The sequence below is a fragment of the Temnothorax americanus genome, unplaced genomic scaffold (assembly GCF_048541705.1).
Source record: "Temnothorax americanus isolate GAGA-0224 unplaced genomic scaffold, ASM4854170v1 Scaffold102, whole genome shotgun sequence".
Lineage (NCBI taxonomy): Eukaryota > Metazoa > Arthropoda > Insecta > Hymenoptera > Formicidae > Temnothorax > Temnothorax americanus.
Window position 1 is genome coordinate 288,538 of NW_027509234.1, and position 12,082 is coordinate 300,619.

A 12,082-nucleotide genomic window follows, 5' to 3' on the forward strand; every position below is an offset into this window, starting at 1 on the left:
AGAATACAATAATGCAATAGAACATTTAAAACTAGTTTGTCACATTTTCAAAAATATGAAAGTTGGATGTGGTTCGTGGAAACCATCCCAGACTCATGTAATACTTACCACAGAATCAATGATTCAACTACAAGATCGTTTTTTAAACGAGGAAGAGTTTGTTTTCTTCTTTCCAGGCCGAGCAAGTCAAGACAGTTTAGAAAGTGGTTTCGCAAATGTACGTAGAGGATGCTCCAAGCCAACTGCTCTTCAATTCAAATCGAGATTAAGACAGATGTGTGTGTCAGGGTGCATCCCGATGGAGAAGAAATAGCGGAACGGAACAGTAACGGAAAAGAGATATGGTGGGGGGTTAACCAATCAGAGTAGTTCCGTTTCAATTCCGTTCCGTTATTTAGTGAGTGGGTTCCCCATGGCACGGAGCTGTTACGGAACGGAAAAGAAACGGAAAAATTTCTAACCTATTCTGTCGAAAGTTCGCAAATAAGTGCAGTGGATCGATTGCTTTGCAACATTTTTATTTTTGCAAATAAAGAGCAATATGTCGTCATCGGTAGGTATTACATGTAAAAATAAAATATATATGTTAAAATCCTATGTTATTAATATGTTAATGCTAATTAATGTGATATATTTTATTAATTTCCAGAAATTCAAATGTGGATATTGTCGCTGGATTGTTTGGTTCGATGAAGACGGAAAACTTTCACATCCTTGCTTAGCAAATCATGCGAATTTAATAATGGATAAAGATCGAAATCTCTTTATAAATGGTACGTATATTTGTGTACAAGAGAGGCAATATATATATTCAATATAACTAATGGTTAGAGAATATGTAAATGATATATAAATTTGTTGTAAAACTAAATCTGTTATTATTTAGATTCTTTAGAAACACACGTCGAGAGTGAGAATAACAGCAATAACGCCGGAGAGACTGGAGACAGTGACGTAGGATTGTCATTGATGATGGGAATAAGATCATCATCTACGTTGAGGTTGTCACTTGTTGATGTGGAAGGAATTAATGCTGTTGCTCTTTGAACAGGACGCTTTGAACATATCCACATTTGAATTTCTGGAAATTAATGAAATATATCACATTCGGTTAATTAGCATAGGATTTTAACATATATATTTTATTTTCACATGTAATACCTACCGATGACGACATATTGCTCTTTATTTGCAAAAATAAAAATGTTGCAAAGCAATCGATCCACTGCACTTATTTGCGAACTTTCGACAGAATAGGTTAGAAATTTTTCCGTTTCTTTTCCGTTCCGTAACAGCTCCGTGCCATAGGGAACCCACTCACTAAATAACGGAACGGAATTGAAACGGAACTACTCTGATTGGTTAACCCCCCACCATATCTCTTTTCCGTTACTGTTCCGTTCCGCTATTTCTTCTCCATCGGGATGCACCCTCAGGCGGAGATCGAGCAATATCTACTTCTAGTTATACATATGATGAAGCACCTTCCCTTGTAACTGTACTTCTTACAAAATTGAACGAAAATGAAAAAGAAGAAACTATAGAAACACACTGCAATTTCCCTAAATTAAGTGATTGTGAACCTATGTCAGAGAATGTAAAAAAAATATTTTATAGAATGTGTGGGTATGTTGTTTTCAAGTTGAGAGCCTCAATCAAATGTGAAAACTGTTACCTAAAATTACAAGACAATTCTGATTTTACGTATACACCATCCTCTTTATCTGCTTTTGTAGCTATTTCAGATTATACTCCTGGAGCTCAAATAAAAGTCAGTACAGAAGTATTTAATATTCTTGAAGGGACAGAAAGAATTATATGGAAATCCAAGTCTAGATTATTACTCTTAGGCAAATCTCTGAATAACAAATTTATATCCCATTTTAATACTGCTTTGAAACATCTTCCTTTAAGCACTTGCCATGATATTAAACAAAAATTAATATTTAAGTAATTTAAATCGACCTGACTGGCAATATATATAACGTCTTTCCGATATGAACATTGAAAAACTGTGAGCCAACTTGGTTTGTCGGATTCACACAGCACTTTTTTCAGATCAATATCGAGACATTATTAATTTTGACCATAATTTTGGTCCGTTGATGTAATTTCTAAATTAAATAGTTTTTAATTTTATTGCGAAAAATATTACCCCAGCCAGAGTTTGAACCTGGAACCTCTCGTATACCGTGCGGGTGTCGTGCCAATTCGACCACTGGGGCTGTGGTAATATTTATCGCAATAACAACTGTAAGATGGAGCACCGATTACTAGGTCGACGGTGTATAATAAACAGAATAATAAATTTCTTTTCGCCAGTATATAGAATAACAATTAAAGTAATTTAAATCGACCTGACTGGCAATATATATAACGTCTTTCCGATATGAACATTGAAAAATTAATATCCCGATTTGTGTCAATGCGTCTAAAACAACTGTCAGTTCCTTTAAGTATTACAGAAGATTCAGAGAAAATATCATCAGCTTTTGCAAGTAAGACAATGGGAGCAGGATTATTAGCTGACAGGTTTAAACAAAAAAAATATGCACGAAGATATTAAAATGAAAAGCAAGTTTATTCTTATATAGTGTAAACAAAAGTATTATTCTAGTATTACAGTTGTCTTGTGATATTGTTTAGCTTATTCTAATGTAATATTTAAACAAAAGTATTATAGTTTTGTGATATAATTTTTTATCATATATGATGTTATTTTATGTGATATTATTTTATCATATATGATGTTAAAATTAATATTTAAAATGACAAATGATCTCATTAATATTTTTCTTTGCTAGCAATATCTTTTATTTGTTCTAAGTAGTTATTATATTAAAGGCCATATTATATGTAATTCGTTATTTCAGGATTTTTTTTTTATAGATGTGGCTATATATGTGTTGTCGTTCTAATATATATCTTTATAATACATGTTATATAATATATGTTGTATATAATGTATAAAGAGATATATAATCTAATATGTATTTTTCTATAAAATAAAACGTTACGAATTTATTACAAATATGTATTATAAATAAATGTTTTATACTAAAAAGTAAGTGTAAAAGAAAAATGTTTTATATTTTTTATGACTAATGTTTATAACTAATCTTTTATGACTAAAAATGAAACTTTTCATGACTAAAAATAAAATAACATTTCCTTGTTAAAAATTATTTTATTACATATTCTGTTATAACATATTTTATTAACAGTTTAATGTTGAAAATATGATGCATAGATTTAAGGTTTTATTTCTGAAATCTTGATGAAATTAATGATATCGTCGATACTCCATTACTATTAACTTCCAGAACTTTCTAAACTCATTATTTGATTGACTATTATTGTAATCTCTTACATTTAAGCCTAATAACTATAAATATTATATAATAATAATTGTTAATAGATTCTATGTATTTATTATTTGTTCATGGAATGGCAAAAGCAACATAAGAATATTATAATATATATAACGTCCTATATTAATTATTAAAATACATATCTTTTACATGAAATTTTGTATGTTCAACATGTAATTTTTGTACAATACAAAATTTATTTTAAGAAAGAGAAGAAAACTTTTCCTTTATAAAGAACAATGTTTTGGTGTAAAAAAAACAAATATTTAAATAATAACTTATTCTTTAATATGTTTTTATAGTACAAATATGCATTTATAGCACAAATATGTATTTATAGTACAAATATTATTATTAGTATTAAAAGTACAAGATCGAATTCGGTTATCTCTTTCAGACGAAACTTATATAATTGAAATATATATACAGAATTAACAATCAAAAAAAGAATAAACCTTTTCTTTGCCAGTGAATAAATCAAAAGGAGAGTAATAATCGACGCTGACTGGCAATATATAAATTTATTATATATATATCTCACAGAGATATATAATAAATTTATATATTGCTATTGCCAGTCAGCGTCGATTATTACTCTCCTTTAGAATTAACAAACATCATCAAAGAGTTAGTGCGTTATATGTGAGATCCAAATGACTTAATATGCATTAAATCATCTTGTAAACAATGAACTCTTTCCCTTAAAACTTCACTTTCTTGTACAACATTTTTTAACTTTACTTGCATTGCCTTATAGATTTGTAAGAAGTTCTCTTCTCTATTTCTTTCTTTTGTAACTTCACATAGTACAGCTGATTTTGAAAGGTTCGAATCCGGAATTCCAGCAGCATCGATCCACTGTTGCCTTAATTTAGGATCTTGAATAAATGTTGTTAAACAAAATCCTTCTTTATTTAAATTTGTGCATCTTGGAGCATTGCACCTGCCAGGCATTTTGTAATATGCAGGAAACACTGAAAACTGAATTTATTTCATGTATATAAAATCGAAGAGGGCAAATTTTTTCGTGTTCAGTATTAATTTCAGTATTAATAATAATGTATCACTTACGGAGACTCGATTGCTGTAACGCGACGGACCCTTAGTTTGTAACAGTTTGTAAACATTAACCTGCCTTAACCTCTTCTTTACGTCACAAGGAGCTTTAACGCCCGCGACCAATCAGAGGAAAGGGGGTCACGTGACAAGTTCGCCACTCTCTCCCTACGAGGCTCTCTACCGTATACACGTGTGATCATGTGTTTCTAACCTTTTCGTGTCTCAACAGCTGTCACAATTTCAAGAAGGCGACGAAATGTTGCAAGCTATTCCATTTAGCAAACATTCCTCCATACGGAACATTTTTTGTGACCACTTCGTGACTACGGAGTCATGTCTCTTTATACTACTTCATGTCAAATACATACGAATATCTTTTCGCGATTTTCTGCCGATGTTAAGGCCCGTATTCATATGGCAGTTTTATAGATGTTAGCCTTAAATTGATAGAAATAAAGTTTAAGTCGTAGGCAAATAAACCCAATCTTCGATTACTTTAATATTTGAGATAATTTTTCGTTTTTTTCGTTTTTAAAGGCTGATCTACAATGTGCTCTTTGCTTTCTGTTTTTTGCTCTTAACCTCTTTGCGACTATCTCGTATTTTGCAATTCCGTCGCGTAACGTGACGTTTCTTGTCTCTTCTGAAGTTCGTCAATTTTTATCTTAGGCGACAGAGAACAAAAAACATCGCGTTACGCGACGCAATTGCGAAATACGGGATAGTCGCAAACAGGTTAAGCGCAAAAAACAGAAAGCAAAGAGCACATTGTAGATCAGGCTTAAGACTAATAATAAACCAACAAACGCTAAAATTAGACCAACAATCATCAGCAAACGATTACGCATCGATTAGGCTTTTTTGAAATTAAAAATAAAATTTTTCCGGCTAACTTAATGCTAATTTTTTTTTTAATTTAAAAAAAATTAAAAACTAACAAACGTTGTAATTAGGCCAACAATCACCAACAAACGACCAACAAACGATAAAAAAATATAAAAATTAATAAAGTCGAAGTTGACCGGCTAAGTTACCGGAGCTTCAACACGGAGGCGAGTACTGCTACCAACCCCATAAAAATGAAACGTTGCCAAGTTTCAATCGTATTTAATATAATCGACGGAAAGTTATTAAAAAATCGATAGCTTATATAATTGTCAAGGGAGCTACCAGTAAGAATCATTATTTCATTCTATCAACGGTAAAACATATATTTATGCCATTTTTATATTGAAATAATTAGCAATACCACAAGTTTTCAAGTTGGCATTGGCAAAAAAATGTTTTGTTTTTAGCTAATTAAAATATAAAGATGCATAATATGATATTTTTACTATACGTTTTATGCAATAGCAGCGTATGGAGAATAAAATGATACCTAATACAGATTTTTTAATAACCTAATAAAAAACTTTTCTAAACCGTCAATTGACTCAACTGGATCGCTTCAACCTCCTTAAGCCAATCAACTTTCAGCTCTTACAGTAAAACAGCAGTTTCATTGGCTTAAACCAAAACTTGGACCAAGTTCTTGCATCGTGGACACCGGGCTTAAGGATCGGACCCATAGCCATCGAACGGGAACGGAATTAAACAGGGTAGCGTTCCAAAATTCACTCTGGGTAACTAAAATCTATAGTTTACGTCACGTACACTGTAGCATTTTAGTTAACTAGAGTGAATTTTGGAACGCAGCCCAGAGAGGAAGAAAAAAAGAGAATCAATAACGTCAAGATGGCGGTTCCCTCGGTTTCGCTGAATACGCGAAATAAAAAGCATTTTTTAGGTGTACCTGCACCTTTGGGATATGTTGCCGGTGTTGGTAGAGGGTAAGTTTTGACTCAATATATAGCATTTGCAATTATTTGTCTCTAATATCAACTACAATGAATTAACGATTGTGATATGTGTAATTAACCTCACTTTTTCTACTCACCAGAGCAACAGGATTTACAACACGGTCTGATATCGGTCCTGCTCGAGATGCTAATGACGTTTCGTAAGTAGTAAACTACAATTTTTGTACAAATAAGGAAATGTCAGACTTGCAGATTTTTATTATACGTAATAATTTATTCTGAATTCTAGAGATGACAGACACGCTCCACCTACGAAACGTGCGAAAAAGAAGGAAGAGGAGGAGGAAGATGAAGAGGATTTGAACGATTCAAATTATGATGAATTTTCAGGATATGGAGGTTCTCTTTTCAGTAAGGTAAGTACAGCTGTCTCCGATAATAATTACACATAATAATGTTCTCATCTTCCTGCTAGGATCCTTATGATAAAGATGACGAAGAAGCAGATGCGATTTATGAAGCTATTGACAAACGAATGGATGAAAAACGTAAGGAATACAGAGAGAAGCGCCTCAGGGAAGAATTGGAGCGCTATCGTCAGGAACGTCCCAAGATTCAACAGCAATTCTCAGATTTGAAAAGAGAATTGGTTAACGTAACCGAGGACGAATGGAAAAACGTTCCTGAGGTGGGAGATGCCAGAAATCGTAAACAGCGTAATCCAAGAGCAGAGAAATTCACCCCGTTACCAGATTCTGTACTGGCGAGAAATTTAGGAGGCGAGACGTCCACCAGTATTGATCCAACTAGCGGTCTGGCCTCTATGATGCCAGGTGTGGCAACACCCGGTATGTTGACTCCCACGGGAGATCTTGATCTCAGAAAGATCGGACAGGCCAGAAACACATTGATGAACGTCAAGCTGAATCAGGTATCCGATTCTGTGGAAGGTCAAACCGTGGTTGATCCAAAAGGATACCTTACAGATTTGCAGAGCATGATACCTACTTATGGTGGTGACATAAAGTAAGGATGATTATTATATACTATATACGTATGTAACTTGAAAAAACTTAAACTTATAAATGGATTATATTTATATATTTAACACACAATATCTTTATCTTTGTAGCGACATAAAGAAAGCTCGATTATTGTTAAAATCCGTACGGGAGACTAACCCTAATCATCCTCCTGCATGGATTGCGTCTGCGCGTCTAGAAGAGGTGACTGGAAAGGTTCAAGCAGCGAGAAACTTAATAATGAAGGGATGCGAAGTAAACAACACTTCTGAGGATCTGTGGTTGGAAGCTGCGAGACTGCAACCGCCAGACACGGCGAAAGCAGTGATAGCACAATCGGTACGTCACATTCCAACGTCTGTCAGAATTTGGATAAAGGCCGCGGACTTGGAGATAGAAGTGAAAGCGAAGCGCCGAGTATACCGAAAGGCGCTGGAACATATCCCAAATTCGGTGCGTTTGTGGAAAGCGGCCGTTGAGTTGGAAGAGCCCGAGGACGCGCGCATCTTGCTCAGTCGTGCGGTTGAGTGCTGTCCGACGAGCGTGGACTTGTGGCTCGCTCTTGCTAGATTGGAGACTTACGATAATGCGAGAAAAGTCTTGAACAAAGCCAGAGAGAATATCCCAACTGATAGACAAATTTGGACTACCGCTGCCAAATTGGAGGAAGCAAATGGCAACAAACACATGGTAGAGAAGATCATCGAACGTGCTATATCCTCGTTGAGCGTGAATGGGGTAGAGATCAACAGAGAACATTGGTTCAAGGAAGCTATGGAAGCTGAAAAAGCAGAAGCGGTACACTGTTGTCAAGTTATAGTTAAAGCCATTATTGGTTTTGGCGTAGAAGAAGAAGACCGGAAACACACTTGGATGGAAGATGCGGAGACTGTAAGGCTCTTTGTAATTTTCTATGTAATACAAACGCACGATATAAATGCACGAAAATTAATACCCATGCTGAGATATTTATTGGTTGCAGTGCGCCCAACAAGGAGCCTTGGAGTGCGCCAGAGCTGTCTATGCGTATGCGTTAACGGCATTTCCCAGTAAAAAATCAATATGGTTGCGCGCCGCTTATTTCGAAAAGACATACGGCACGCGAGAATCCTTGGAAACTTTATTACAAAGAGCAGTTGCTCATTGTCCCAAGAGCGAAGTGCTTTGGCTGATGGGTGCTAAATCAAAATGGCTGGCTGTAAGTAGATTCATCATGTAATCATGTGCACAATTATCATTAATTCCATTTTATTTAATTCTTTTAATCATTGTTTCTTACCTCCAATTTCATTTTTTTCTCAGGGTGATGTACCAGCAGCTAGAGGTATCTTATCTCTCGCGTTTCAAGCTAATCCAAATTCCGAAGAGATTTGGCTGGCGGCAGTGAAGCTTGAATCTGAAAACTCAGAATATGAGAGAGCGCGACGTTTATTGGCAAAAGCCAGAGCATCCGCACCGACGCCCAGAGTGATGATGAAAAGCGCGAAATTGGAATGGGCCCTTAATAATCTTGACGCAGCGTTGCATCTATTAAAGGAAGCTCTAGAAGCCTTTGATGACTTTCCTAAATTATGGTTAATGAAAGGTCAAATTGAGGAACAGCAGGGTCATTTAGACAAAGCGATAGAAACGTATAATCAAGCGGTAAGTGACTTTCCTCTAATTTAATAATGCAAGAAATGTTATACAAAGAAATGTTATATTTACTTTCATACGTTTTATTATGATCAGATCAAAAAATGTCCAAATTCGATACCTTTGTGGTGTCTGCTGGCGCGATTGGAGCACAAGAAAAACCAAGTAACTAAAGCGCGTTCAGTTTTGGAGAAAGCGAGACTTAAGAATCCTAAAAATGCAGAATTATGGCTGGAAGCTATACGGAATGAATTAAGAAACGGTGGCGCGCGCGACATGGCCAATACACTAATGGCTAAGGCATTACAAGAATGTCCTACATCGGGTCTACTCTATGCAGAGGCAATTTTTATGGAACCGCGACCTCAACGAAAAACTAAAAGTATTGATGCCACTAAAAAATGCGAACATGATCCACACGTTCTTTTGGCGGTATCGAAGTAAGTTTTTGTTCAAATACTACGTTTACGCGAGCGTTACTTCTGTAGTAACTTACGATAATTCCTTCGCGTAAACGGGATTTTGTAGTAACTTACGATAATTTACTCCGCGTAAAAGAGTGATATATCGTAAGTTACTACAGAAGTAACGCTCGCGTAAACGTAGTAAAAGTTTACTTAGAATAGTAAAGTATTTTTATATTCCCCCCCCTCTTTCTCTCTCTTTGTGAAATAATGCGAATATTGTACACATTTTTCAGATTATTTTGGTGCGAACATAAGATTTCAAAGTGTAGAGATTGGTTCAACAGGACGGTGAAAATAGATCCTGATTTAGGAGATGCATGGGCATATTTTTACAAATTTGAATTACTGAATGGCACGGAAGAGCAACAAGAAGATATAAAGAAAAGATGTATCGCTGCAGAACCTCATCACGGCGAACATTGGTGCAAAGTATCCAAAAATATAGCAAATTGGTGTCTCAGTGTAGATCAAATCTTGGTATTAGTTGCAAAAGAATTACCTATTCCTATATAAAATAAAAATTACAATAAATCAGAATGCATGTATTATAAATTAATAAATAAGTTTGTAAATAAAACTGGAAAACTCCAATTGACCTTGTATTATCATTTTACTAGGTATCTAGTAATTATCGTGTCACTTTTCGTAGATAGGTAAGCGCCTTCGCATAACAACTTCCGTAAACGTAAACTTTAGAACACACGAAGAAATCTGTATCCATGAGCTTCAGATCCCAAGATGACGCTAGGAGGTTGAAGCAGTTTGGTCAACTCTAGATTTTAGTTTGTAAAAAATATATATGATAGTGTAGGATCTACCGCATGTGTGAGAATTATTTCAGATTTATTGACCATCCAGAAGCTGAGATATTAATTTCCAAAAATGCGTCGTTTTACATGGGGTTATATGGAGAAAGCGTTGGCGTTGACGGCAATGATTGATCCCAATTTTCTTTAATATCTACTATATAAACGCTCAAAAAACGTGCCTACGCGTACAGTAAATTAATGGGAACATTTAGAACGCAAGAAAACACGTATTCACCATCTAATAACAAATATATTACAAGTTAAAGCGATCAAAATTAGACTGAAATAGCAGTTGATAGTTATAGTTCGCGAGCATTCGCGAGTAAGTAGATGTGGCAACGCAGCGTCGCCCGCGTTTTGGCTGTACCCGAATCCTGTCGGTATGTGCACATTTTTGTGGTTCTCTTCCGTGCTATGTCCACGATTTTTTGATTCTCTTTGGAAATAAAACCAAAAAATCATGAATCTAACGGAAGAAAACCAAAAAATTGTGAACATAACATAAAAGAGAACCCAAAAATCGTTGACATTACCACAAAATAGTAGACACAGCACGGAAGAGAACCAAAAACGTGCACATACCGACAGGATTTGGGTATAGGCAAATCGCGGGACCGGAAATAAGTTGGCGCTGCAAGTTCATATTTTTTAATTTACTATAGCTCAAACGATTGCTCCCTAATTGCTCCCTCAGAACCGACGATTGCTCCCCTTTTAAAATTATTATTTTTTGAGATATTTAATAAAAACGAAAAATTTCTAATTTTTATTGAAAAACATATTTATAATAAATCTATGCAACTTTATAGGGCATAGAACGATTGCTTCTTCATTGTTCCTTATTGCTCCATCATAATTTTAATGATTTATTGCATTTTTATTGAAAAAATAACAAATTAAACATTTCAGTATCGGCCGCCTATTGTCACTATAGCTTGGCAGCGCATGCGCATGCTACCATAACTATGCGCATGCGCGATGGTATCTGTTAGAGTTTTTACGGATACCATAGCGCATGCGCGTATAGCTTCTGCTTTCATGGCTCCTGCAATTTTATGTGCTTCCATCTAAGGGTCGACAGGAGTAAGAGTGGAGACCTCTGTCGGCCGGTCGGGAATTACGGATTCGTTTTTCCCAAAGTTTAGCCTAATTAATTAACGAATCTCATTTTACTTATGCTCGTTTTTATCAGCCGCAAGCTGGTACAGAGCCGGATTTTGGAAAAAGGATCAAAATAAAATTTATAATAAATGTGGGGAAACGCGCAGCTAGACACGGGTCAGGTTGGGTCAGCTGCGAGTCCGTATTTTATTTATAATAAATTTTTAAGAGCCAAAATGCAAAACCGGCTCTGTACCAGCTTGCGGCTGATCTTACTGATTAAAATGAGCCTAATTTTAATGAGATTCATTACGTAATTAGGCTAAACTTTGGGACAAACGATTCTCACTAGCAGAGAGAAACCTGAGAGAGGCCATCCCGGCATTCTTCGTCAATTTTTCTGTGTCACATTTTCCGACGCGCACCCTGATAAAGTGCGTATCAACTACGTCGTTTCGCTCGGTAACCGCACATGGTTTGCGTCCGTGCTAATGGTTCGTGTCCGAACTAGCCAGTTAGTGGGGATATGCTGCGGCCTCGCTCGGCCACGCTCGGCCGCGCTCGGCCGGCCCGGCGCCTCGGCAAGCTTCGAGCGAGGAGAGGACAGACATACGATTTACGATTTACTGTCTCCGTCTATGACTGCTAGCTGCCTTGGCACGCGCCGGCTATGCGACGTCGCCACGATGCCACGCATTTCGGATATCGCGTACGGTGTCTCGCCGAGTGCCGAATCTCGAGTTGTTAAATATATATATATATATATATATATATAATTTATTAACATAAAAATTAAAATTTGTTAACGTAATACTATTT

At 35.8% G+C, this 12,082-nt stretch overlaps 1 protein-coding gene and 3 long non-coding RNA genes across 6 annotated transcripts; 1 reads left to right on the forward strand and 3 right to left on the reverse strand.

Annotated features, from left to right (window-relative positions):
- Positions 1-761: 761 nt before the first annotated feature.
- On the reverse strand, positions 762-1,592 carry LOC143902914 (uncharacterized). The gene is made up of 2 exons (XR_013258535.1): positions 1,166-1,592; positions 762-1,081 (listed from the first exon to the last, which is right to left on the reverse strand). It is a non-coding gene; the product is annotated as an uncharacterized LOC143902914 (long non-coding RNA).
- Positions 1,593-4,255: 2,663 nt separating this feature from the next.
- On the reverse strand, positions 4,256-5,485 carry LOC143902907 (uncharacterized). Of its 3 annotated transcripts, none has more exons than XR_013258530.1 (3): positions 5,369-5,485; positions 4,443-4,867; positions 4,256-4,352 (listed from the first exon to the last, which is right to left on the reverse strand). It is a non-coding gene; the product is annotated as an uncharacterized LOC143902907 (long non-coding RNA). The 3 variants fall into 3 exon arrangements; XR_013258531.1 differs by having other exon boundaries at positions 5,396-5,410; XR_013258529.1 differs by lacking the exon at positions 5,369-5,485 and having other exon boundaries at positions 4,443-5,358.
- Positions 5,486-6,107: 622 nt separating this feature from the next.
- On the forward strand, positions 6,108-9,944 carry Prp6 (pre-mRNA processing factor 6). The gene is made up of 9 exons (XM_077415946.1): positions 6,108-6,259; positions 6,370-6,429; positions 6,519-6,645; positions 6,705-7,255; positions 7,362-8,142; positions 8,234-8,449; positions 8,554-8,895; positions 8,983-9,326; positions 9,587-9,944. The coding sequence occupies exons 1-9, from the start codon at positions 6,165-6,167 to the stop codon at positions 9,864-9,866; spliced, it is 2,796 nt and encodes a 931-aa protein (XP_077272072.1). The 5' UTR covers positions 6,108-6,164; the 3' UTR covers positions 9,867-9,944.
- LOC143902909 (uncharacterized) lies at positions 9,743-11,819 on the reverse strand. The gene is made up of 3 exons (XR_013258532.1): positions 10,172-11,819; positions 9,950-10,097; positions 9,743-9,858 (listed from the first exon to the last, which is right to left on the reverse strand). It is a non-coding gene; the product is annotated as an uncharacterized LOC143902909 (long non-coding RNA).
- Between the last annotated feature and the right edge of the window lie 263 nt (positions 11,820-12,082).